The sequence below is a fragment of the Lynx rufus genome, unplaced genomic scaffold (genome assembly GCF_022079265.1).
Source record: "Lynx rufus isolate CCGP_SWC_20201006 ecotype Redwood Valley unplaced genomic scaffold, mLynRuf1.p SCAF_3, whole genome shotgun sequence".
Taxonomy (NCBI): domain Eukaryota; kingdom Metazoa; phylum Chordata; class Mammalia; order Carnivora; family Felidae; genus Lynx; species Lynx rufus.
Genome location: NW_025814845.1, coordinates 170,141,156 through 170,169,072, shown reverse-complemented (window position 1 = coordinate 170,169,072; position 27,917 = coordinate 170,141,156). Strand labels below are relative to the sequence as shown.

Below are 27,917 nucleotides of genomic sequence, written 5' to 3'. Positions count from 1 at the left end.
GTACACAGTGCATGTAACATACAAAATATGTGTTAATCCACTGTGTGATCAGTAAGGCTTCCCGTCAACAGTAGGCTATTAATAGTTACGATCTTCCACAGTGTTGGGATCAGTGCCTCTAACCTCCACATTGTTCAAGGGTCAGTTGTGCATAAAATTTAGAATCAGTACATTACACTTCAATTTAAAGGAACTGCAAGGGGAAAAATAAGCCTGTTATTAAGAAATATGAAAGAAAATACCGAAAGCAACAGCTACAAAAGTTGAAAATGAGAGCCTTGGGAACGGAAAAACAGAAAAAGGCAACTGCATACTCTTTCTTATAAATAAATCCTAAAATCCTGAGTCTTTAAATAAACTATGTGCGTATGTAGTATTTTTACTTTTGTGAATTTTTAAAACTAAAAAAAAAAAAGTATCTGCAAGAAAACTTTCGAGTGTTAGGACACAGATCTAGATTGGGGAAGGATGAGCAGTAGACAGTATGGGTGTGATCAGATCAACAGTCTGGAGGCTTTAATAAGATGAGAGAAGTGTGAAGTAAACTGGAAAGATAAAATGTGGGTCAGAGAGGGAGGTGGGCTGAAAGGTCTTAAAGGTAATACACCAGCAAGGGACCACATGAGGGGATGGCTGACGTAGAGAAGATGGTCGCAGGAGCTATGGAAGTCAAGGATTGGAGACTGCCACGGTGTTGGACGATCATCCATGTGCTTGCTGAAATATTCAAGAATGAAAGCAAGAGTAGTGGAAGTAAGATGGAGAGCCATTTCCCCTCAACTTGTAACTTTTCCTTTAAAGTGTTTTCTTTCTAAAACGGAAAGGTGGAGAAAATAAGAGGTGAACTATCTAAGCACACAGGGCCTTAAGCTTTACAAAAAGAAAAAAAGTCCTACTAGTACATTTGCAGGACATTTTGGCGAAGTAGAACAAGTAACTAATACTATTTAGGAGGTCGATAAATTTGGTGAACAAGGTGAGAACTCAAAGAGTAGAGTCACCAAAGTTATTTACTACAGAGGCAAACCTCAAAAGGTCAAAGGACAGCACTGATTGTCCATAAAACTGCTCCGGTGAAAAGCCCTTACTTTTAACAACCATAGATACTAAAACTATATTATTCAAGGAAATCTCTTAAGACATACAATCAGATGATACGGGTATGAGGTGTTTTGCTAGATATGCATATGTATATGTGCATACCCATCAGGAAAAAAACAGAAATAAACAGCAGATATGGAATGTCAACAAACAATGTCCACTGACTTAGGCCAGAGAAAGCTGAAACTGACAGGGACTCTTTAGGTAGGGCATTTTGCAAACCGGAAAAAAGCAGACCTGCTTGGAGACCCCTAGAAAGGCTCAGGTATCTAAAAGCATCAGAGAATTTCTGAAACCAGGATCAAGGGCAGGACTCCAAACGGGAACACTGAAACTCTGTCAGTAGCGCTTGAACCCACAGATCTCTCCACAAATAACAAAGGACCCTTACATTTTGGAGGGAACACAGAAATTTAGGATTCCATGAGACTGAAGACTCCACAAACAGCTAAGGAGGGTTTGCACTGAAAACAGAGGCCACCCAAGTCTTCTCAGTGAACAGTTAGACTTCCAGTCTTTTTCTGCACCTGACTTCCAGAGTTCTAGGGCTCAGGTTTATATCCCAAGGAATTCCTAAAGAGCCAGAGGATTCTGACGCTTGGGAGTTCCTCCAGTGAAAAAGTGGCCATGTCTACACAGAAATTCACCAGCTAACAAATCCAGACCACGCAACACTGAGCTCCTGGTCAGGTTTGAAAAGTGTGTCACTTTTATTTTTTTTTTTTAATGTTTATTTATTTTTGAGAGAGAGTGAGAGAGAGAGCACGCACGAGTGGTGGGTGAAGGGGCAGAGAAAGTGGGAGACACAGAATCCGAAGCAGGCTCCAGGCTCTGAGTTGTCAGCAAAGCCGGATGCGAGGCTTGAGCTCACGAGCTGTGTGATCATGACCTGAGCTGAAGTCGGACTCTCAACCGACTGAGCCCCCCAGGTGCCCTAAAGTGTGTCACTTTTAAACATGAATGGAGGGGCGCCTGGGTGGCGCAGTCGGTTAGGCGTCCGACTTCAGCCAGGTCACGATCTCGCGGTCCGTGAGTTCGAGCCCCGCGTCGGGCTCTGGGCTGATGGCTCAGAGCCTGGAGCCTGTTTCCAATTCTGTGTCTCCCTCTCTCTCTGCCCCTCCCCCGTTCATGCTCTGTCTCTCTCTGTCCCAAAAATAAATAAACGTTGAAAAAAAAAAATTAAAATATTAAAACATGAATGGAGTCTCGAGAATCATCAGACATCTGAAGACCTGGGCATCAGACAGGAGACTGAACTAATCAGGGAGCAAAATGGAAGCTGGAGGAAAAGAGAGCCTGCAAGGGGAGGAAGAAAACATCAATAAAAACACCAAGTCCACAATGAAAGATATTCCATCTGGAAATTTTAATACCAAGAACAGATCTTCAAATGAAAAAGCAGGCCACACAAAGACAGAAAATCAAAATACGTGTTGAATGAATAGATGAATAGGATTCTTCAACTCTGTAAGCTAACATACAGTGGAGCAACGCCCTCAAAATTTTCATGGAAGATATGTGTCATCTGGATTTCTCTACTAAGACAAAAACCATAATCCAAACATGCTGGTCGAATAAACTTAATTAGATATGCTGAGGCTCCAGAAAAATGAGACAGTAAACCAAGAAAAGAGAAAGATACAAGGTCAAGGAAAATCCAAACAGAAGAGGAAAAGGAAACCACTACGGATGATGAAAGCAAGTCACAAAGTGACAGCTGTCCAGCAGATCCAGATGACAACCAAGCCCACAGGAGACAGAGGACACCGAGGAACACAGAAAAAAACCCATAGACTCTAAGGTTCACAGATCTGTCAAAGTTTGGGGATGAGATTATATAATAACTTAAGACTAAACCAAAAAGTAACAAAAAAGTACTTATTAACTAGGGGAAAAACAAAAGTTGTGTAAGAAACAGAGCCATAACATATTATACAGCAGTTTGTGAACTATGTCTACATGGTTAAATAATGCACATTAAAGTCTAATTTCAATAAAAATTAGAGTTGTACTGGAAGGCTGGAGAAAGGAGACAGTGTTAGGACAGCTATGGCTAGGAAGTGTAAGAGAGCAAAATCCTCATTTTTCACAGAACGAACTACAATGATAGTAAATCTAAAGCATGCCATGTTCCAGGCACAGTTCTAAGTACTTCATTATTAATTTACTCATCCTCATTAAAAACCTTACTATTATCACCCCCATTTTATTTGTGAGAAAACTGAGACAAAGTAAGTACCTTGGGGCACCTGGCTGGCTCAGTCAGGTAGAACATGTGGCTTTTGATCTCAGGTTGTAAGTTTGAGCCCCATATTGGGTGTAGAGATTACTTAAAAATAAAATCTTAAAGAAAAAAAAATTAGGTAACTTGCCAGTTACATAATTAATTATAATTAATAATAAAGCAAATAAAGCAAATTAATAATAAAGCAAAGAATCAAACCTCAGCAAATAGCTCCACAGTCCATGTTGGCATCTACCCGAACAGTTCTCAGAACTCTCTTAAAAACTGAGAATACCGGGGCGCCTGGGTGGCTCAGTCGGTTAAGCGTCCGACTTCAGCTCAGGTCACGATCTCGCAGTCTGTGAGTTTGAGCCCTGCGTCAGGCTCTGGGCTGACAGCTCAGAGCCTGGAGCCTGCTTCCAATTCTGTGTCTCCCTCTCTCTCTGCCCCTCCCCCGTTCATGCTCCGTCTCTCTCTCTCTCTCTCTCTGTCTCAAAAATAAATATAAACGTTAAAAAAAAAATTAAAAAACTGAGAACACCAAAGACTCTCAGTTCAAGTGCATATCAACGATCGAGTATTTTAACAGCCTTTTCAGAATTGTGGCTATTCCTCCTTTAATGCAACACAAAACTCAACACAGATTTCCTAAAGGTTAGTTGCAATGTCAAATATGAAATCCTATCAATGAAATTTTCATAGTCTGGTTATGTTAAAATCTGTGAGTCTCTTGCAATTTGAGGGTGTATTTTGCATGCACTGGTCATGAGGAAAACACCGGTTCACTTAGTTATGCAGATCTTCCAAATGTTAACACCTTTTATTATTTAATATAAAAAAAACATCACATTCATTAATATCCCCACTGATCTTATCAGAAAAGTGTAGCTACTGGGAAGTTCTCAAGCTCATGATGCTGAATCTAAGTTTTCCAAAATTCTCATTTTCTCCAGAAAACACTAGTTTTTCATCAGTAAGAAACATTTCAGCTTTTCCTTGAAGTGGCAGGTTTGCTGTTCATTTTTGAGAAAATGTTCACCTTCCCAAGTCTAACGAACCATGATGTCGGTCAGGCATTCTTTTCAAGTAAAGATGATAGACCATAAAAAAAGCAGTCTGAGTTCAGCTCCTAGCTCAAAACAATTACATATACGAGCTTTTTCAAAACATCCACCAAACTTCTGTATGTCCTTTGGAAGTGCTTGATGCATTCTTTCCATTTCAGCACACAGAATACTCAAGGGTGGAGAATTAATAAAACTTGTAGTTTTCGGGGCACCTGGGTGGCTCAGTAGGGTAAGCATCCAACTTCGGCTCAGGTCATGATCTCACGATTTGTGGGTTTGAGCCCCTACGTGGGGCTATGTGCTGACAGCTCAGAGCCTGGAGCCTGCTTCACGTTCTGTCTCTGCTCTCTGCCCCTCCCAGCTCACGCTCCCTTTCTCTCAAAAGTAATCATTAAAAAAATAAAAAATATGGCACAAAAATAGACACTCAGCTCAATGGAACAGAATAGAGAACCCAGAAATGGACCCACAAATGTATGGCCAACTAATCTTTGACAAAGCAGGAAAGAATATCCAATGGAACAAAGATTGTCTCTTCAGCAAGTGGTGCTGGGAAAACTGGATGGTGACATGCAGAAGAATGAACCTGGGCCACGTTCTCACACCATACACAAAAATAAACTCAAAATGGATGAAAGACCTCAACGTAAGACAGGAAGTCATCAAAATCCTCGAGGAGAAAGCAGGCAAAAACCTCTTTGATCTTGGCCGCAGCAACTTCTTACTCAACATGTCGGCGGAAGCAAGGGAAATAAAAGCAAAAATGAACTATTGGGACCTCATCAAAATAAAAAGCTTCTGCACAGCCAAGGAAACAATCAGCAAAACTAAAAGGAAACCGACAAAATGGGAGAAGATATTTGCAAGCGACACATCAGATAAAGGGTTAGTATCCAAAATCTATAGAGAACTTATCAAACTCAACACCCAAAAAACAAAGAATCCAGTGAAGAAATGGGCAAAAGACATGAATAGACACTTCTCCAAAGACATCCAGATGGCCGACACACGAAAAGATGCTCAACATCACCCATCATCGGGGAAATACAAATGAAAACCACCATGAGATACAACCTCACACCTGTCAGAATGACTCACATTAACAACTCAGGCAACAACAGATGTTGGCGAGGGTGTGGAGAAAGGATCTCTTTTGCATTGTTGGCGGCAATGCCAACTGGTGCAGCCACTCTGGAAAACAGTAATGAAGGGCCTCAAAAAACTAAAAATAGAACTACCCTACGACCCAGCAACTGCACTACTAGGTATTTATCCATGGGATACAGGTGTGCTGTTTCGAAGGGACACATGCACCACGATGTTTATAGCAGCACTATCAACAATAGCCAAAGTATGGAAAGAGCCCAAATGTCCATCAATGGACGAATGGATAAAAAAAGAAGTGGTATATATATACAATGGAGTACTACTCGGCAATCAAAAAGAATGAAGTGTTGCCATTTGCAACTGCATGGATGGAACTAGAGGGTATTATGCTAAGCGCAATTAGTCAGAGAAAGACAAATATCATATGACTTCACTCATATGAGGACTTTAAGACACAGAACAGATGAAGATAAGGGAAGGGAAGCAAAAATAATATAAAAACAGGGAGGGGAACAAAACAGAAGAGACTCTTAAATCTGGAGAACAAACAGAGGGTTGCTGGAGGGGTTGTGGGAGGGGGGATGGGCTAAATGGGTGAGGGGCACTAAGGCATCTACTCCTGAAATCATTGTTGCACTATATGCTAATTCGGATGTAAATTAAAAAATAAATAAAAAAAATAAAAAATAAACAAACATAACTTTCGCTGCATCATCACGGATATTAAGTGAACCTGGCATCATCACCTCCTGTGAATGCTTAGCAGGATGGACTAAAATGACAGCTTGGTGCCATCAATCTGACCCACCGTTGCTCCTGCACTGTGAGCACAAACATCAACCTAGTGGAAAAAGGCAAACACCTCACTGCTATCACAAAAAAATGTTTTAACACCTTTGACCTCTTGAATGGGACTCAGGGATCCCCAGGGATCTGCAGATAATCTCTGAGAACCACTGGACTACATAGCCTCATGCATATATAGTGTCCAAACACTGAAAAATAAACAAGTGGTAATATAAGTACATTTTAAAACAGGAAGGCCAGTACCAAAAGAGACAAGTAGTTGTCCTTCCAGAAGGGTAAACCTTAACCGTGTCTTTCATAGTACCTCTTGTACGTTATTTCACTTTTTAGAAATATACATTATTCTGCTAAAAATGTGCAAAAATATCTATATCCTTCCCCATCAGCAGACAAATAAATCTCTCCCTTTCACAAGATTATCCCCAATATATTTTGTCCCGGGGGGGGAACTCTTACCCCTACATGCCAATATGCAGTGATCAAAAAAAATTAGACACTTAGAAAGTATTAAATAAAAAAGCTTGAAAAATACTGCCTCACCTCATTATAGAGAAGAACATTAACTGGGGGGGGAGGGGAATCTGCAAAATAAAACAGCTCACCTAGAAAACCATTTCTATCCGTTTCTAACCTAATTCTTGATGTGCCCATGTTCAACATCCCCATCAATGCTAACTGAATGATCTCTATAAGACACAGACAAAATATTATCTCCCCAGACCCAAAACAGATGAGATGCACAAGGTAAAAACACTGTACAAAAGCTTTGTAACAGAGCAAAACATTCTCCCTGGAAGAATTCATGACAGAACTTGGAAGAATATCATACCAGAAAAGGGGAATTCTGTGTCAAAGATTTCTCCACGTTCTTTAAATTCCGCTGCTGAGCAATGAAACGAATAAGATGGTTTGTTTCAGGGGAGCCCCGAGCACCAATCGTAGAGCGTCGTCTCGATTTTTTCAGGGAGGATGGTGACTTTCCTATAAAGAAAACTCATTAAAATTGGAACAAAACAAGGCAATCATCAGTAATCATGTACTGAATTCCCTGTGATATAGCAGCCTAAGAGAGCAAGATAAACACATTACAAAAATCTAAATAGATAAGGATAGGCGAAATTATTCACACTCAAGCAGTTGGATGGGGATCTGGTTTTGTCTACTGACTTATTCCACACTTCTCAAAGTGTCTGACACATAGAGAGCACTATTAGACAGCTCTGGAATGAATACGTGAACACATTTTAATCGTCATTTTTGTTTCAGATTTCCTGCACACAGGGACGGGTGATGGCTTGCTCTGGACTAAGAACTTCTCATTTTCTGGAATTAGTCAGTCTTCTCCCTAAGAACTGAAAGGAAAGTTCTCCACTTAGGCCAACGTACTCTCACGTTCCCACTTCTTCAAGATGATTTATTTCTCGGAGACACCTATCTACCTTGTACACACTACTCTGAATTCTGGCCACATACTGAAGAGGACAAAATAAATCTAGTTTTGTTGTTGTTGTTGTTGTTAAGGCCTATGAATAATGTTAAGAAAGGAATACAGAAAGGTATGTTACCGTGATCTTGTCTAAATCACGTATTACCTAGCTTAGTGCCCTGTGACTTTCCAGTCTTCTGCTACCTTCCATTTCTAAACGCCGTTTTCCAATCTAATCCCATTTCCGTATGTATTTCATCTCCAGCAAAATCAGACTCCACTGGTGAATTTCATTTCTACTCCTACAAGATTAGCCCGAGTCAATTTTCTGTTTGTGCTTTTGAAAGAGGCATTCCCCAATCTTTCTTAATTACTCTTCGACATTCTCTTATTTTTGCCATGCATGAGCATAAAATGTATTACTCTAGTCTATGTATTCCTATATCCCATGTGTCAGTTCACATAGTGTTCACAGACATCTTTTCCAGTTTGAGCACAGAGCACACTTCTGAACATTATCAAGCTGGACACCCTGGGACTCTGATATTCTAATATGCTAAATGCACTGTGCATATTCACAGAAATCTTCCTAACTGAACATTTGCAGAGTCAAAGTAATGACATAGAGAAGAGGAACAAAACTAACTTATGTAAGTTATTTTTAAGCTTTAAAAGCACTACAATAGAATGACACCTTCTCTTACCTGAAGAGTTCTTTACAAAGCTTTCAGGTGTAATTCCCAGTTGCTCTACTGTTACTGTGGAAAAGTCCAAGGGTGACTTAAAAGTATCTGGTGTGCAACCATTAGGAGTCCCTTCAGGCTCATGCTTGTGAGGAGTTACAAGCTTCCCATTTCCCAAAATTAAAGAGGTACTTTCTGAAACAGACAACATATTGTGAGGGCAAAATATGATGAAAACAAATACCTAAACCTTACGTTTCACAAGGAGGCAACAGATCACTACATACCAGCACCAGGAATAGCAGACTCGTTGATTTCAAGAGGCTCGCTGTCTTTTGAGTTGGTATCCATCTAAAAAAAAGGGAGAGAAGAGAAAAATAACCCCATCCCCAATATTAACGTGACTCAATCAAGATCCTCATTCAAGACTGAATTTTAATGCAACCTATACAGGCATGAAACTAGATGCCAAGAACGTATTTTGAGAGCTTTTAAAAAGAGCAAAGGAGGAAACCGCTGTTGGGGAGGAAACCAACAGATCCCACACTAGAAGCCATGGCTTTTCAACCTTGGCAAACATCTGCAACATCTGGGTACCCTGTTAAAAGACACAGCTTTGCAGATTCCCAGAAATTCTAATTAAGTAGGTCCGGCTGGGCTCCAGGAAATCTGAATTTTAGAAAGCACACGGGTGACCCGGCTCAGGTCACAGGAGTGGACACAGGACCAATATCTCCAGAGCAGAAGTACAACACGCTTCTGAAAAGCACGCCCCAAAAACAGCTCTGCTGCACCAGGCTCCTTGCCCTACCTCTCACTCCCGCAGATCGGCTCTCCCAATGGGTTTATTTGAAACGCTCTACCGCAGGTGAGTGTCTTGCAGGTGTTGACGGTTCGCTCGAGAGGGCAACTACCGGCCACAAAGCGGGTCTCCGGGGGCCGACTTGTCCAGGGCGCCAGCACTCCGACGCCCAAGTACGCACTCCCTACCCTCTCCACCGCCAGGCCGCACCCGCCGCCCGCCGCCCGATTCAAACCGCTGGCCCCGCCTCCCGGCACTGGCGTTACTCCGCGAATCTCTACGCCGCCGCTGCCCGCACGTGTCCACGCGTACCTCGATCTGCCAGGCCTCTTCCTCGCCGTCCCAGGACCAAGAGCGGCTTCGTGAGCTGGAGAGAAGCCACCACTAGCCGCGGGTGATGCATCGACGAGAGACACCGGCGCCTAACCTGTATCCGCAGGGACTACATTGCGTGAGCGTCTCGCGGAGGAACCCCTCGGTTAGTGCTGGCTCCGCCCCCCATTTTCCAATTGGATACTGCAAACTTCGAAAAGAATCGTTGGACCAATCCTGGCAGAAGGACGGGCGGCCCTTACCCAATCACTCAGTCCCGACGCCAGCCGTTTCGCCCGTGGTTTGAGCGAGTTGAGGGGGGGTGGTGCTACTTGGATGGGTCCCTGCTAGTGCTCCACCTCTTTCCTTCAAACCCCGCCTCCCTATGCAGATGAGCTCTACCTGGTGTTGGGTTTGCGCCTGCTCAGTAACGCTTTGAGCCGCCGTTCGGCTTCAGGTTCAGCTGATTGGCTGATAACCCTTCCCGTCTGCCAGACTGCAACCTCTCTTCCCTCCCTCCACCTGGGCTGGGTTAGTATGAGCCCACCCAATGAAGGGCGATGATTGGTTGAGTTCTGGCCGGCGCTGCCTCCCGATTGGTGGAGCTTAGAGTCAGTCTGGGAAAGGTGGGGGAAGGGTCCCAGGCTGACTGAGGCGCCCAGGGGCGGGGTGGGAAGGAGGACCGGCCAACCCTGGGGTGTGTGACCGAGAGTGCTTGCGAGTGTGTCTCCGTAAGAGAAGGAAGGTGGCGAAGGGAGGCGAGTCCGAGTGGGTGGAGGGAGGGGTAGGGCGGGAGAAGAAGAAGGTGGGAGGAGAGCCAGGTGGGAGGGTGGCGACTCACTCCGGACCCAGTGGGGGCAGCGCGATGAGGCGGGTGACCCTGTTCCTTAACGGCAGCCCCAAGAACGGAAAGGTAAGGGGGTCGGGAGGAGGCGGGCCGGCTGTGGGGGGCTAGGGCAGCGGAGCGCGGAGCGGGCTGGCAGGGCACAGGGCTGAAGTTGGGGAGAGGGGCTGGGAGGTGGGCGTGCGCCGGGGGTGGGGGCGTCCAGGAGGTGAACGTAGGGTCCCCGCGGCCTCCTCCCAACCCGCGGGATTCCTAGCCGGAGCCTGCCCTTGGGCTTTCCGGCCGTCCTGGGGACCAGCGCAGGTCGGCTTGTGCTTTAGCGTTCCCACGTCCAGGTGTGGGTCCTGGAAAGAGGAGGACTCGGAGGGCGTGGGGAGGGCCGCTGTCACCTGAGCGCTGGGTGCTTATTGATGTTCCTCTTGCCGCCGCCTCCCCGAAGACCCCGCTGCCCCCCACCCCTGGCTATAGAAGGTGCTCGTGGCCACCTTCGTGCTGAGTAATGGTCTGCTCCAGAAAGTGGTGGTTAACAACTAAGGCGGGCACGGAAGCCTGATCAGGTAGAAAGAACAAAAAACAAAAAAACCAAAAAAACGGTTTATCGGTGGATAAATAAGATATTCTTTTAGGTCGAAGAGAAGATTGAAAATTAGGGACATTTTCTTGATGGTTCCTACCTTTCTCTTTTAGGCGCCCCCAAGCCCCGCCGCCGCCGAACTTACTTTTTAATTTCGCCTTATTTTAGTTCCTTAGAGGACCGTCACAGTAGACCAAAATGGATTGATTTGACATCACAAGTTGCTGTGTTAGGCCTTTGTTGAGGGTGTGGTACTAAATATTTTTTTCCAAGGCTGGAGCAAGCCAAAATGAATCCTGTTCCTTCTCAAGCCTCTTGCCCCACCCATGAAAGTTGTTCGGCTTCTTTGGAAAATTTGACCGTTCAAGGCAGACATTTATGATGTGGCTAAGTGACATCTAGAAGTAACTATGCCTTAGAGTCTAAGACGAAGGTAAATTGGCCTCATTGTATTATTTGGCAGAATACAGTACTTTGTTTCCTGCATATTTTGGAAACAGTAAATTTTTAACTAGTGTATTTGTGCCCGGGTATGAAAAATGGCTTTCCCACTACTCCGAAATTTTAAAATAAATCTGCGCTAAAAATCTGAAGTACAGTCTAGTTTGTTGACTATAATTTTGCGTTATTCTGGTTTTAGAGATTTAACACATGAAAACAACTGGCATATATTCAAGTTCTGGAGTTTTCATGAATGTTACTTGCAAATATATTTCACAAGAGTTCTGTTATTTCTGACCATTAACTTTTTATAAACCTGTTTCGTCTGCTGTTAGCTGCTAATAATCTAAAACTTCTTACTGGAAGAGTTAGTATATCCAAACAATTGTAATATGTTCTCAAAAACAGACCTCTGATGGGCCTTTTTTTCCAGCATCTCTGCTTTGTCCCCTCCCTGAAAGACAAGATGTTTCAACTCAGCCATAAATATTTAACTATGCTCTAACTCTCCTCTGAAACCACTGAATTTTGTTTTTTCAAAGATCGTCTGTGTTAGTCTTGCCGTGTCTTTTGCAGCTATCTAGTTTTGACTAGGTTAGATTTTTGGATTTAAATTGTATTTATTTTAAAAATATTTTGATAGGGAATCTCAATAGGTTAGAAAAACCACATCTCGACTAAATAAAGATAAATATGTTTATGTTGGGAAGATCAAACTAGAAAGTACTTGTATAAACTCAATATTAAAAACAAATCAAACCATAATCCTTACTACTTAATTGGAAAACATATTCTATGCCAAAGCTCTCCATGTTTCCTTCTCTCTCTCTCTCTCCCCCCCAGCTGATTAAAAAAATACTATAATTCCTCTTATTTGACAAAAGATAGCAGAATAACACGTAACAGCTGGCGTGTTGATGTAAATCAAGCGACTATATTTAGCCAGGATTGGCGTGATCATGACATGATGTTCACGAAAAACATGCTGAAACAGAGCACCCCTGTTAGAGTTTGATTTCCCACCCAGCATTTGGAATATCTGTGTCACTTTCATTATCTCCTTACTTACCTAGCTTCTAGTTTTGCTTCCTGGCCATAGGACTAGTCTGTTTTTTCAAATAAGTTTCCCTTCTTTAAGCTTGTTCAGTGGTTGCCAGACTGGGCCGTAAAGCCCAGGGTTGGAGAGGCCAGGGAGTTACTGTGGGGAAACACGTCATATGCTACTCTGACTTTTCTGTATACTGAATCAACAGAAGTGTTAGCTGGTGAATGCTTTGATGTAGTTGTAGAGAGGACATTGCATTCTCTAAGTGCTTTCCAGAGTGAGATAGTGGACCACAGAGGGTGTGCAAGAGGACCCGCCGGTATTTACGAAGAAATGCTATGCTTTCTATTTGTACTTAAAAATATAAAGTCATATTAAAAGTTGGTTTTTCAATCTATAAAGCACACGTGCTTTCAACCACCAAATATCAGGTGGTCTCAAGTCTTCTGAGAGAGGAGAGTGGGTTCATATGTGAAAACTTCCTTCGCTGGTTGGTTCGCTTAGGCATATTGTGATGTACTGAAGCACACATGTGCTGGGTTAAGATGTATATTATCCAGGTTTTAACTAAATTAACCTTCACCAAAATGCCAAGTGGCTTTTTGTTTTTAAATGTTTACTTATTTGAGGGGCGCCTGGGTGGCTCAGTCGGTTAAGCGTCCGACTTCAGCTCAGGTCGTGATCTCACAGTTCGTGGGTTCGAGCCCCTCATCAGGCTCTGTGCTGACAGCTCAGAGCCTGGAGCCTGCTTTGGATTCTGTGTCTCGCTCTCTTTCTGCCCCTCTGCTGCTGGTACTCTCTCTCTGATTCCCAAAGTTAAATGTAAAAAAAAAATTTTTTTTAATATAAAAAAATACATGTTTATTTGAAAGAGAGTGAGAGTGTGTGAGCAGGGAAGAGGCAGAGAGAGGAGAGAATCCCAGCAGGCTATGCGCTGAAGGCACGGAGCCTCATGCAAGGCTCCATCTCAGGAACTATGAGATCAGGACCTGAGCCAAAAATCAAGAGTCAGTCGCTTAACCAGCTGAGCCACCCAGGCACCCCAAAATGCCAAGTGGCTTTAAAAGATTCCTTCAAAGAAGCAGCAGATTGAAGACTACTAGTTAATGTGGACACAAGTAGCAATGAGAAAATGGTAGAGCAGATATCTCCCAATAGAAACTACGAGATTAAAAAAAAACCAAAAACTGGATCTCTGGATCTGAGAAGTCAAAAAGTGCCGAATTTTAAAGACTATTTTAAAGTCCCAAATGATAACTACTATTAACAATAAGCCACTCCCTAAGTGTGTATTGTTCGTGGAAACATTAGCCAATGATGAGGTCATCCCCACTAGCAAGATGTTTAAAAATACTTCCCAACATACGAAGACAATTTCAGATGTTTTTTTTCCTTCTTCCTTCCTTGTTTGTTTTCACTGTTTAAAGTCAATTTTATATTTGCAGGGTTTCATTCAATTTAATGATAACTAGGGGATTTTTCCTGGCCGATTCCATACTCTATGTTGATTAAAAAATCCTCATTTGGGAAATCATATTTTTTCTGCGTGTGGCATAAACTTTATAAAATAAGTAAATAAACATATAAATGTTTGAGCACATGCCCAAAACTGTTTTACTGATGGGGTACATAGTCAAAAACATTTGAAGGCCATGATTCTAAAAAATTGGGATCTTTAAATTTTAGGGTTTTTTGCAATTGCTCCAAAAGAATCAGTTGTGCTTGAACCCTTTCCTCCTTTCTCCATATGCCTCAGAATTTCCATTTTTCTCTTTTTAATATTCCCTGCAAAGAGTTGGCATAAGGAATTCGAAACGAGGGCCCAAACACCTGAATGTAGTGAATGGCTTTGGAGCAACCTGGTGTCAGTTCAAAATTTCTGTACATTTTGAACATAAGTTGCTTATTTAAACTTCAGAATATTCAGTAAGGGGCTGTGCAAGTTGTAAACCTTTTGTATACCTTATTCATTCATTCAGCCAACACTTCCTGAGTACCGTCTTCTATGAGAAACCATGTCAGTTCACTGCAGACATAGTGGGATATGAAATAGATCTTCTGTACTGATGTTTACAGTCCTGGCCCAGGACGTAATCGTTTTCCTTCTGGCTTCGATATTAGGTCACAAATGTGTTGTTGGTGTTGAGTATCCAAATTTGAATCCATTATATTAAGCGGAAGAAAGATGAAATCTAAACATTAGTAACAACTTTGCTCTTCAATTTCAAACATTTAAAAAACGTACTTGATACACATAAAGAATATCGATAATGCATAAAAAGTAAGAGGAAAATAATAAATAGGGTAAACCTCCCACACAACCCAGGAAAAAGCATATTACCAAAACTTAATTACTTGTCCACTGTTGTATCCCCTTGCTTCTCCAATTTCATGGGTGTGTATTTCTCTTTGCCATATTTCTTAAATTTTTTTTTAATGTTTATTCATTTTTGAGACCCAGAGACAGAGCGCGAGTGGGGGAGGGGCAGAGAGAAGGAGACAGTCTGAAGCAGGCTCCAGAGCCTGACGCCAGGCTCGAACTCACGAACTGCAAGATCATGACCTGACTTAACGGACAGAGCCATTCAGGCGCCCCTGCTGTGTTTCTTTAATAGTTGAGCCATGTATGTCTGGGTAACTAAACTATATTTTGTTTTGTCATTTTGGCACATATCCTACAATGATATATGTAATCTTTTTGGATTTACGATATTTCTAAGATTACAACCTTAACATTCCACATAGTTATAGTTTAGTTATTTTCACTGCTTTGTAATAGTCCATTATATACAAATAACTATCACATTTTATTCATTCTCCTGTCACTGGGCCTTTGGGTTGTTTATTTCTTTACATTTTGCTATTAAATTGACAGTGCTACGATGAATGTTCCTGTATGTATATCCCAGTGAACACATGCAAGCATTTTCTAGGGCAGTGGTTTGCAAACTTTAGCATGCATTGGGATTAGCTGGATGAACTGAGAAACCACATAGCTGGGCCTTACTCCCAGACCTTCAGATTCAGTAGATCTGGGATGGGGCTGGAATTTGCATGTATAACATATTTCCAGTCTAGGGATGGCACTTTTGAGAACCACTGCTCTAGTGGATATATATATAAGTTGTAATAACAGTTGACCCTTGAACTACATGGACTTGAACTGTACAAGTCCACTCATATGTATATATAAGTACACCGTATATAGTACTGTGAATGTGGGGTGCCTGGGTTGTTCAGTCATTTGAGGGTCCAACTTCGGCTCAGGTCATGATCTAATGGTTTGTGAGTTTGAATCCTGTGTCAGGCTCTGTGCTGACAGCTCAGAGCCTGGAGCCTGCCTTGGATTCTGTGTCTCCCTCTCTCTCTGCTCCTCCCCTGCTCTCTCTCTGTCTCTCTCTTTCAAAAATAAACATTTATTTATGTTTATATTTATGTTTATGTTACATATCATGTTTATGTTGAGCCTGGGTGGCTCAGTCGGTTAAGTGTCCGACTTCAGCTCAGGTCATGATCTCGTGGTTCACTAGTTCAAGCCCCGCGTCGGGCTCTGTGCTGACGGCTCAGAGCCTGGAGCCTGCTTCCGATTCTGTGTCTCCCTCTCTCTCTGACCCTCCCCCCATTCATGCTCTGTCTCTGTCTCAAAAGTAAATAAACATTAAAAAATAAATAAATAAACATTAAAAATAATTTTAAAAATACAGTACTGTGAATGTATATTCCTTACGATTTTTTCTTTATTTTTTGAGAGAGAGAACACGTTGGCGGGTGGGAAGGATAGAGAGAGAGGGAAAAAGAGAGAGGAAGGGAGAGAGAGAAAGAGAATCTTAAAGTAGGCTCCACACCCAGTGTGAAGTCCAACTTGGGGCTCCATCTCACAACTGTAAAATCATGGTCTTGTGGTTCATGAGTTTGAGCCCCGCATCAGGCTCTGTACTGACAGCTCAGTGCCTGGAGCCTGCTTTGGATTCTGTGTCTCCCTCTCTCTCTGCTCCTCCCCCCTCCCTCAAAAATAAACAAATATTGTGCACTATATGCTATCTAATTTGGATGTAAGTTAAAAAAATGAAATTATGGGGCACCTGGGTGGCTCAGTCGGTTAAGCATCCGACTTCGACTTAGGTCATGATCTCGCAGTTTGTGAGCTTGAGCCCTGCATCAGGTTCTGTGCTGACAGCTCAGAGCCTGGAGCCTGTTTTGAATTCTGTGTCTCCTCCTCTCTCTGTCCCTCCCCTGCTCATGCTCTGTTTCTCTCTGTCTCTCAATAATAAATAAACGTTAAAAAATTTTTTTTAATAAAATTAAAAAATAAACTATTAAAAATAAACATTTAAAAATATAAAAGTCAGACACTTAACTGAGCCACCCAGGCGCTCCTTCCTTACGATCTTTTTAACATTTTCTTTTCTCTAGCACACTTCCTTATAACAGTACAGTGTATTACATAACGTATAAAATATGTATTAATTGACTTTATGTTCTTGGTAAGGCTTCCAGTCATCAGTGGGCTATGAGTAAAGTGGAGAGTCGAGAGCATTATGTGGATTTTAGAGTACACGGGAGAGGGAGTTGGTGCCCCTAAACCCTGCATTGTTCAAAGGTCAACTGTATTTGGTGCTAGTGTATGTGAATGTTTAATTATTCCAAAGGCCAAATTGTTTTCCGGAAGTATTGCAGTATTTTAACATTTGCCTTCTTGACCTAGAGTTAGTTATGTCATCTTTTTTAGCAACAAAATAAGCCAAAAATCTGTGGAATTTAAGAAACAAAACAAATGAATAAAGGGGGGGGGAGGCAAACCCAAAAACAGACCCTTAACTCTTAGAAAAGTGATGGTTACCAGAAGGGAGGTTGGGGGTGGTGGTGAGTTAAATAGATGATGGGGATTAAGGAGTGCACTTGAGATGAGCACCAGGTGTTGTATGAAAGTGCTGAATCGCTACATTGTACACCTGAAACTAATATTAAACTATGTTAACTGGAATTTAAATAAAAACTTAAGAGAAAATCAATTTTAAATGTTTTCAACTAAAAGTGTAGGTAGAGTAAATTGGATTCCGTGTTTAGTAATTGTGATCGGTAGTTTGGTTGGGTAAATGAGCCTGCATAAATTCAATAAATATTTATTGATGGTGTATTAGGTAATAGTATGGCATGTAAGAAAAAACACTTTAAGTACATGTGCAGGTTTTAATTTTTGCATTTGAGAAACATAGGTTGCAATTTGAAAATGGCGTTTAAAGGCAAATGAAAACTCCCCAAATTGGTATGTCCTCCTAGGTACAGAATGACATTTACTTTCCCAATGGGTAGATGGCTTTCACTTGTCCTTTAGACAGGATTAAGTTCAGCAGTATAATATAGTGGTCATAAACTTGACTGCATGTGCTTCTCAATTTACTTCATAGAATGTTTCCATTCTTAGTGCCTAGTTTACTAAAGTGGGTAATCACAGTGATATGGACCCTCGGGGCCCACACTGGGGAGTACGCATAAAGTAAATAGCCATTCTTAGTACAATCATTTTAGAACTCCTCGGCCCCTCTGAGGACAAAAGTAAGCTCAATATAAAACAATCAGAGTTCATATCCATGACATATAAGATGTCCATTGCTGCTTTTTCCCAACCATGTTGTTACATGAAGAAAGGTACGTGTGCCAGTCTATTAGAAACTTTCTTACCAACTTAAAATCTTTTCCAAATTTATCACATTTTTATGTTGGTATAGATCTTTTTAAATCTGATATTATGGTTGGTTTATAAGAAAGACAGATGTTGAATATTATGTTTGCAATATAATTCTAATCTTATTTGTTAGTAAGCTCGAGGGAGTAAAGCTAAAGTGATCTAGTTAAAAACAAATGCCAAAAATGCCCTTCAAATGAAAAACAAGTATGGTGGCCCAACTTACTGGCAGTTTTCAAATTTACAGAACTGTAAGATTTTCCGCAATAATTTCACTACTATTTTCTCTAATTGATGGCCCTTTAGTTATTTCATGTAAAGTGTCAGCTGCTAGAATAATTTTTATTTGTAAAATTAGAACGTAGAGCAATGGAGATCTTACACCTTTTTTCTACTTATTGCATAAATCATACAAATTCATTGTAACAAATCTGGGAAAGAAAAACACATTAGAAAATAAGTCAGCCATCATGCTATTACCCAAAGATAGACACTTTCAGTAGTTTTACGACTATCACTTTAGAATTGCATTTTAACTGTGTATTTTGTTTTTCAACTTAAGAATGTCATTGGAAAAAAGTTAAATAAAAATAACTGACTCATACAAAAAAGATGTGTCCTAGTTCCACACTCTGAAAGCAATGAAAATTTCATCTAACATTCAAGACATACTTGTCACAGGCTTATTATAAACCCGTTAAAGTAACATTTAATTAACTAGAGCCTTCTTTTTAAACCAGCTGTGGTTGTTTTCTGGCTGTCACGACTAAGAAAGTACTCAGGGATGTACTCAAGTGCTGCTCATCAGAATTGCCAGGGGTTAACATTTTATCCATATTCACAGAATGAGTAACGATTTTTTACAGATGAAAACTTTCTCATTCAACCTGTACAGCCTAGATAGAAAGTTGGATTGGAAAATATTTGGTGAGATGTTAAATTGCATTTGATACTGTGTTATTAGGGCTGACTTAAGTGAAAATAAAATGAAGTTTAACTCAATTTTTACTTAGAATGTGTTCCTTAGTAGTTTTGCAACCTACAAAGAAACATCTGTTATGCTTTGATTGCCCTGAGAATTGCCAGGTTGTATGTGTAGGGTTTTGTTTGGTTTTGGTTTTGTTTTTTGTTGTTGATGGTTTTTGGTGTTGTTTTGTTTTGTTTTTGTCTTATAAGTAAATTTGACATCCGTGGGGAAGAAAGAGAAGATGGCAACTACTCAACCCCCCATATAGATCTGCAAACAGGTTTTGAGTTGGACATTATCGCTTTGTAACTGTGAGCTGCTGGGTCTTAGTCAAGACTAACAGTTAAAATAGATGTTTCTTTGTTTGTCATTTTGTTCTGCTCTTTGAAACAGGACTGTCCAGTAGAACTTTCCGAGCCGGTGAAATACGGCTAGTGTAACAGATGAACTCAGTTTTAATCTTTTATTAATTTTCATACATTTAAAATCTAAATGGCTTCTTTTAGCTAGTGGCTTCCAAATTGGACAGCATGGCTTTAGAACATGGCGGGTGACCTTTATTTTTATTAGGAAACAAGTGACCTATGGAAAGAATCAAGTCAATCATATGGACATAGAAAATAATTTAATTTGATGTACTTTTGAAAAATAAGTCATATAAATGTTATTTTCTAGGGACGCCTGGGTGGCTCAGTCGGTTAAGCCTCTGACTCTTGATTTCCACTCAGGTCGTGGGATCGAGCCCCACATCAGGCTCTGTGCTAGGCTGGGCGTGAAACCCGCTTGCAATTCTCTCTCTCTCTCTCTCTCTCTCTGTCTCTGTGTGTGTCTCTGTCTCTCTCTGTCTCTCTCTCTCTCTCTCTCTGTCCCTCCCACTCCTTGCATGCACTCACTCTCTCTTAAACTTTTAAAAAGATGTTATGTTCTAATATTTAAATGCAGGAGCATAACACAGATACATTAAATTTTCATCCATTTTATGATATGGCCGGTTGAGTGAGAGAAATGAAAAATGCTGGGGAAGAAAGTTGATGTTCTGGCAAGGAGAGGATAACGTCAGGCCAACTAAAGCCATGTAAAAATATATAAGAAGCAAAGATCAGTTAGAAAATTATTAATATAATAGCAACTATGACAAGAGTGCTGATGATGTTGGAAAGGATTTTCTTACCTTCCTCTGTCAGTTTCCAGACTGTAAAAGTTGATTTGCATTTGCTTCCAGTCACTCTGTTGTGTTTTTACCTTTGTTGATTCTTTTGTTTTCTCTCCACGCTCTCTCCCTTAGCAGGAGCAGGTATACTACATAATGCTTTATGTATTCTTTCTTACTTTTCTCCCAGGAACATGTATCTGCACTAACAGAATTCCAGGCTCTTACAGAGGTGAAAAATGGCAGGAAATATAGGAGCCATATTTTATTCAGATTTCAATTATTTATGGCATGTCTGGAGTGTCAGGACACCGTGCCAAGTGCTTTGCATCATTTTTTTTTCCCATGGCAAGATATACATGACGAGATCGGGCGTGTTCAGGGTGGTATGGCCTTAGACATGGCAACATATACATGACAAAAGTTACCATCTTAGCCATTTTTTAAGCACACAATTCATTGGCATTAAGTACATTCACAGTGTAACCTCACCACTACTTCTAAAACCTTATCAAACCAAATAGAAACTACCCATTGGGGCGCTTGGGTGGCTCAGTCGGTTAAGCATCAGACTTTGGCTCAGGTCATAATCTCACGGTTTCTGAGTTCAAGCCCCACGTCAGGTCCTGCACTGACAGTGAGGAGCCTACTTGGGATTCTGTCTCTTTCCCTCTGTCTCTCCCCTTCAACCCGCCCCCCGCCCCTTTCTCTCTCAAAATAAACTTAAATTTTCTTAGAAAAGAAAGAAACTAGCCATTAAGCTAGCTTTCCAAACCAAGCCTCCACTCTGCTAATCTTTGTTGTACTGTCTGCCTCTATGAATTTGCCTATAAGTATGTCATAATTGGGATCACATAATATTTGCCCTTTTTTGTGTCTGGCTTATTTTACTTAATAAGGGGTTTTAAGATTCATCTATGCTGTAGCATGTATGAGAATTTCATTCCTTCTAATAACACTGAGTAGTATTCCATTATATGTATATACCACATTTTGTTTATCCACCCATCCGTTTAAGGACACTTGGATTGTGTGTATCTTTTAATCCACCCTCTTCCCTATAAATTATGCTTGCCTACAACCCTTCCCTAGAATTCCCCAGCTAACAATACTTCTCTGTCCTTTTATCCTTACAATCCAAGAGAAAACAGTTGGAATCTGTCATGAAAGATTGCACACTCTTATATTGGCCAACAATTCCCTCTATGCCCTGCTATTCATTTTATTTATTTAACTAAAAATTCAACATCTACTAAACTCCAGTCACTGGTAAACAAAGGATCAGCCTTGTTTCTTATTTCACATGGCACCTTTATCCAATATCCTGTGGGAAGTTGATTGGCTGTTCATTCTTCATGTTCAGCCCCTCGTCTACATTTCATTCATAATTTTCAGAGATCCTGACTGATAATGGCACAACTGTACAACTCAGCCACTGGGAACCCATAGTTAAAATTATATTGGAGCAAAAACAAACAAACAACTTACTACATGGAGAGATTCTCAGCCCCCATCTAAGTATTTGCATTGCTTATACATATATCAGACTGTGCCTAATGTAAAGCTGGAGAGATCAATTCACTGTAACCCAGCTGTTTGCTGTATTTAGAATGTTAGCTAAAATCGGGCTTTTATAACATTAGTAGTTATTGAAGAACGAAGTAAATGAAGTGGGAAGTTGTTACCTTCCGTATGGTGATTGGTGTAATAAATGTTATAAACAGTATATCATTCCTATTTTTAAAATAAACATTCCTATAACAAAGGAATAACATGAAAGCAACATTATAAAGACTTCATACGTCTCAGGCACTTTGCTAAGCAGGTACCATGCATTAACTCATTTCATCCTCGTGACCTGATTGTAGGTGAGACTTTTATTTATTTCTGATTAAAGCAACAGAAGCATAAAGAGATTGATTTGTCTCAAGTTGACAGCTAGGAAATGTCAGAGCCACATTCAGCTTTGGGTCTGTCTTCAGAACTGGAGCACTATGTAACGTACGTAAGATTGTAGATTTTTTCAGGCAGAGATGATTTCTTACACTCTAGTTTTGGATTTCAGCAATATTAGAAGTTAATAATCTCTCAAAATCTCCTTTTATTTGAAGTTTGATTTTTAGTCGTGTTTCTAGTATGGTAGCTTCTAATTTGTAAGTAACGCAATTCATTACATTTAATCTTGTGTGTTCACAGGTGGTTGCTGTGTATGGAACTTTATCTGATTTGCTTTCTGTGGCCAGCAGTAAACTCGGCATAAAAGCTACCAGTGTGTATAATGGGAAAGGTGGACTGATTGATGATATTGCTTTGATCAGGTAACCTTCACTTTTTATAAGCTCTCTACAGTGTTCCTCAGTGTCTTGGTGCTCTGCTGGTTCCCTTAAGAATACAGAATCTTGGGGCGCCTGGGTGGCGCAGTCGGTTAAGCGTCCGACTTCAGCCAGGTCACGATCTCGCGGTCCGTGAGTTCGAGCCCCGCGTCAGGCTCTGGGCTGATGGCTCGGAGCCTGGAGCCTGTTTCCGATTCTGTGTCTCCCTCTCTCTCTGCCCCTCCCCCGTTCATGCTCTGTCTCTCTCTGTCCCAAAATAAATAAATAAACGTTGGAAAAAAAAAATTTTAAAAATAAAAAAAAGAATACAGAATCTTGGCAAATGATTGCCTAAAATTTGCTCTTTGGAATTTAAATAATTTGGGCTTACAGCATAAGATACAAAGCCCTCTATTCCAATATTCTGACAGTCTTTCTGCAAAGTTCATATATGGCTATAAGGAATTTTGTCTTCATGTTATTAGAGATGGATCTAATAAGGCCTACAGTTCAGGGGGGGTCAGAATTTATTTTTGTTTTACAAAATTGACGTACATACATTAACTCATGATTTGATCGCCTCCGAACGTGTGTGTTTTTGTAAGATAAACTTAAAATGTTGATTCTTCTCTACTTGTTATAAAACTAGTCCTCACAAAGAAGCAGGCCAATTTGCAAAATGGCCAATTTACACAAAACCAGTTCACCAAAAATCATTTGGAAGATGACCGATTTGCCAAGTTTTTTCCAAGTGTTAATTTCACCACATCTTTTCTGCCTCTTTTCCCCACTGGCTTATCATTTGGGTTTGGCTAATATATTTTTGGCATGTTTCAGAATTCAGATGCCTAGAACTTCTAGAACTTCAGTCTCTGAAGACATGCATTTTTTAATGTTAGAAATCTGATCTCTTGAATTTTATATGCTACTGCTTGTTATTCAGTTCATTTCCTAGAGTATTTTGAATTTTATAAACCTTATCAAGAGCTACTTTGGGGGTACCTGGGTGGCTCAGTTGGTTAAGTGACAGACTCTTGATTTTGGCTCAGGTCATGATCTCACGGTTTCATGGGCTCAAGCCCTGAGTTGGTCTCTGAGCTGACAGCTCAAAGCCTGCTTGGGATTCTCTCTCTCCTTCTGTCTCAAAATAAACACCTACTTTGGAAAAAACCTGCTAGATAAGAGAGAACTTTAAGTAGAGTGAACTCACCAGTGATCTGCCACAATAGTGGTTTTGTGTTTGTTGGGTTTTGTTCTTGTTTTTTAAATATCCTAGGCAGATTTATCTCTTTAGAACAAATGTTAGTTCACCTCATGCCATCCTTACAGGATCATAGAATTTTGAAGGAAGAAGAGGCATAAGAAGGAAGATAGGAATGGAACACGACGTACTGACTCAATGCCACTTACGTTCTATTGACTCTTCTCAAGTTACTTCATTTAATTGGCAAAGAAAAAACATGGGGTTTTTTAAAGTGATGGTACGAAGATAATGATGTGCTAAATTACAATAGTATACAAAGTTTAGTTTTCATTTAAACTCAGGTCAGAATGACATTTCAATATAATACACTGCCTTTGAAGGTAATCACCTCTAATCTCTTCATTTTATGAATGAGGAAACTAAACATCTGAGAACTTCCACGTCTTACCCAGGTCATACAGTTTAGTAGTTGATTTTTGTTAGTGAGAAGAAAACAAATTTTCATACTAGTGTGAAGAGTTAACTGGCATGGTGATGGAGCAGAAAAAAAGCACAGACTGAATTAGCTTTAAAATCCAAATCAGGGAGAATGTCTTAGTTTTTCAGCATCTGTCTCCCAGCTTCTTTCGGTTTCAGTGGATAATTGCGTCTCATTGTTGAATGATTTACATCAACCGAAGTTTCTCCTTAACACAGACTCTGCTCCTAGGAAACATTCAATATATTCTTATGATGTCTTATAGGAAATAAAAAATTTCTACAACACTGAGACCGGGACTGAAGCCTTGTAAAATATCTACCTGATTAAGAACTCATGGCTCACAGTGCAATCTCTGATCATTTATTTACACTAATGCTGAGATATGTTGAGGCAGGGGAGGAGATACATACCGATAATCTAGAATTTTGGACTGTGTGCAATTGTCTTACATTCAGGGGGCTGGTGGGTGAGTTTTTATAGCAGAGTTATACTTGCAATTATATTCTTCCTAAATGTTACGTGAAAATGTCTTTTCATTTTGAAAGCACAGAGCAGCTGATAATTTCGAAGAAAACTCCAATAATTTTTTTAGGGTTACAGAATTAAAGTAAAAAAAAGAAGAGTTGGCCTATGGCTTTAATCGTACCAGATAAGAAAGCTGAATTCACAAAAGTTGCAAAGTGGGTTTTGGTCTTTTTGTGGGTTTTTTTCATTTTATGTTACTTTGAGAGCGCGTGCACACTCGTGCACAAGTGTGGGGGACGGGCAGAGGGAGAGAGAAAGAGAATGTTAAGTGGGCTCCACACTCAGCTTGATCCCACAACCACGGTATCTTGACCTTAGCTGAAATCAAGAGTCGGATGCTCAGCCAACTGCTACCCAGGCACCCCAGTTTTTTCCATTTTAAAAGTTCTTCCATGTGTGGGATCTTATGTGAATTTAAATCCAAAGATAGTTCAAACGTTAAGCAAAGCACTGGAAACTTATTCAACTTCTTTGCAATAGAGATTAATAGCAAAACCTGCCTTCTACATAATTCTAAGGTATAGTTCCTCTAATCAATTGATAATTAAGGTGATTTCTGGATTTTGACGGTGGTTTTTAAATTTTGCTTTCCCCAGGGATGATGATGTTTTGTTTGTGTGTGAAGGAGAACCATTTATTGGTAAGTGACGTCCTTAAAAGCCGATTTTGTCTGCCCAAATGAAAAAGACGAAATGGCAAATATCTTATATGCGCTTCCCAAGCCTAATATTAAAAAGGATCTTGTGGCAGTATTCAGATCGCCATACCTTTTTTGATTCTAAATTGGGTGTCTGTGTTGAACTAAATTTTTAATTCGAATTATGTTGTCATATTTTAGTGTGGATACCTCACCCTTTCCATGCCTTTAAAATGCTCTGAAAGTGCACAGACTCATCAAATATGACTCATCAAATAAGGTAGTTTCAATTTTAGAAACTACAACTTTTGTTTTGAAACTGTCTCCTTGGCAATGTCGAAATTTCTGGGTTATGTTACAGGTTTTTGCGCATGTATTGCTTGTATAAGTTAGTGTTTGACAATCATTCGCCAGTGGTCAAATCAAACGGGTGAGAAATGACTTGGTATCAACCATACACACATGGACACATATTTCGAAGAAAGTCGTGCATCTCAAAAGAAAGAGCCTAAGGCTTAGACAGCTTAACTGTTCTTTGAGTGTTTGATATATTCAGTTCCATACAGTCTGGTCCTGAATATTTAATAATTTGTTTAAGCCGTCACGGTACTTGTATTTGGTGAATAGAGGTAGTTCTCAGGATCAGCACACCAGCAGCTGCCAACTTAGAAGTAAGTACACGCTTTTCTGTCTCTACCGTAAAACAGTGCGCACAGAGTTTTCCACACGTCTGATCCATTAGCTTAACAGAATGGTTAGCAGGCAGTGGTCACTTAATTGGTTCATTGCACACATACAAACGAAACAAAAAGTAATCAATTTGTGTTTTTGTTTTATCCTTATGAACTCTTGGGTTTAAAAATATTTGATATGTTCTCACGCTCTGTGTTTATTGCTGCCTGGAGTATTTTACATGTGGCTGATGGAAGTCTCTTCAACCCCTTTCAGTACAGCTCCGTTGGTCTTTAGAACTTCCTTCCTGTCTGGAATAACAGGGTGTACAGCTTATCCTTCCGTTGCAGACCCAGATCAATATTTTTTCCAAGAAGCCTTGGTTTCTTTTAGTAGGAAATGTCATTTCAACACACAGTCTGGGTGCCAGACAGACTCACTTTTACTGGGTTTATCATTTTTACTAGGCTTTTTGATGGACAGAGTTAGAAATACATAGCTAGCTAGAGACAAAATGTATATGTAATATATATTATATGATCTAAAGTTTTATATGCTACATAAAAAGGAGAGAGGTCATGAGTTCATACTCATACTTTGGTTTGTAATCGGGATTTTAAGGTTTTTATTTAACTTTCTCTGTCTTACACCTGTGTCTCCTTTCTTTCGTTGGTTTTCAGGGACCTAGGGAATGATAGAATTATGTCACATAAGTACTCATTTACTTCATCCCACACAAAACACACAGAAAATTGTCAGTAACAGTTCCAATACTTTCAGTACCAATATGATTACTAAAGACAGTTAAACGTTTTTTGCATATGCTCATTCCTTTCTTCCCTTACTTAAAAAATTGCATAGCCATTGCATAGCCATTATATACTATACCCTCTCTCTTAAAACTGTCACTTAGCTTTACTCCTAAGTGTATTGGATGCTTACCTCCAGTCCTTATGTTGATGCCTCCAGTGCTCATCTGAAACTTGTTCTCTAGTAGATTGTTTACAGAGAACTTCTGAGACGAACAGTATTCTCTGACATCTCACAAATTAATAATGATTTGTGGCTTCTATACTTGAAAATCAGTTTGGCTGGTTATGTCAAAAATGATGTGTCAAAACTGAACAAATTGCAAACTTTAACGGTGTGTATTTTATTGTATATCAGTTATACCTCAAGGTGCCTAAAAAATCCTTGGTTCACATTTTCTTTCTTTAAATATCTTAACTATGTTACTCTTACTCTGACATAAGATGTTGGTGTCCAAAACATCTGATCTTTCGTAATGATTATTTTTCCTAAGCCACTCCAAGGATTATTCTCTTTCTTTAAAAAGTAATTTTAGTAAACTCTTTAGTAAACTCTTTCTGGGTGTTCTGGGTTGATTTTGTGTGGTATGTGGTGATCCTGTCAATAGGTACTTTCAAATGTTCTTTTAATTTCAAGACAGTTTTCCTGAACTTTAAATTATGCGTTTATTTTGTCCCTGTGCTTTGATTTTCTTATTTCAGGACTCCTATTGTATGCATGTGGGATCTTCTGTGCTTGTGTTCTGTATTGGGAATCTTCTCTTAAATCCTTTTTATCTCTTTCTTCATTTCTTATGGATTTTTAAAGCTTTCCTCTTTTTCAGCTTTTATTTCCCTTAAGGTTTTGTCTGTTTATTCTCTCTTGGGTTTCTTCTCGTTTGATCTTCATCTCTGAATTGTTTTTTGTTCGTTTCTTTAGAGAGAGAGCACACACAAGCGGGGAAGGGGCAGAAGGAGAGGGAGAGAGAATCTTATGCAGGCTCCACGCCCACCGTGGAGCGTGACATGGGGCTCGATCTCATGACCGTGAGATCATGACCT

General features: G+C 40.3%; 2 protein-coding genes across 2 annotated transcripts in view; one reads left to right on the top strand and one right to left on the bottom strand.

The window, feature by feature from the left end:
- The window catches only part of CDCA2 (cell division cycle associated 2), a 49,888-nt gene extending 40,293 nt beyond the window's left edge, over nucleotides 1–9,595 (bottom strand). Inside the window, exons 1-4 of the mRNA XM_047091458.1 lie at nucleotides 9,530–9,595; nucleotides 8,703–8,766; nucleotides 8,437–8,610; nucleotides 7,136–7,287 (exon numbers count right to left, since the gene is read on the bottom strand). Of these exons, the coding sequence (XP_046947414.1) occupies nucleotides 7,136–7,287; nucleotides 8,437–8,610; nucleotides 8,703–8,766 (390 nt within the window). The 5' untranslated portion in view covers nucleotides 9,530–9,595. The remainder of the gene's footprint in view (nucleotides 1–7,135; nucleotides 7,288–8,436; nucleotides 8,611–8,702; nucleotides 8,767–9,529) is intronic.
- Nucleotides 9,596–10,365: 770 nt separating this feature from the next.
- The window catches only part of KCTD9 (potassium channel tetramerization domain containing 9), a 37,466-nt gene continuing 19,914 nt past the window's right edge, over nucleotides 10,366–27,917 (top strand). Inside the window, exons 1-3 of the mRNA XM_047090929.1 lie at nucleotides 10,366–10,442; nucleotides 22,433–22,554; nucleotides 25,355–25,398. Of these exons, the coding sequence (XP_046946885.1) occupies nucleotides 10,395–10,442; nucleotides 22,433–22,554; nucleotides 25,355–25,398 (214 nt within the window). The 5' untranslated portion in view covers nucleotides 10,366–10,394. The remainder of the gene's footprint in view (nucleotides 10,443–22,432; nucleotides 22,555–25,354; nucleotides 25,399–27,917) is intronic.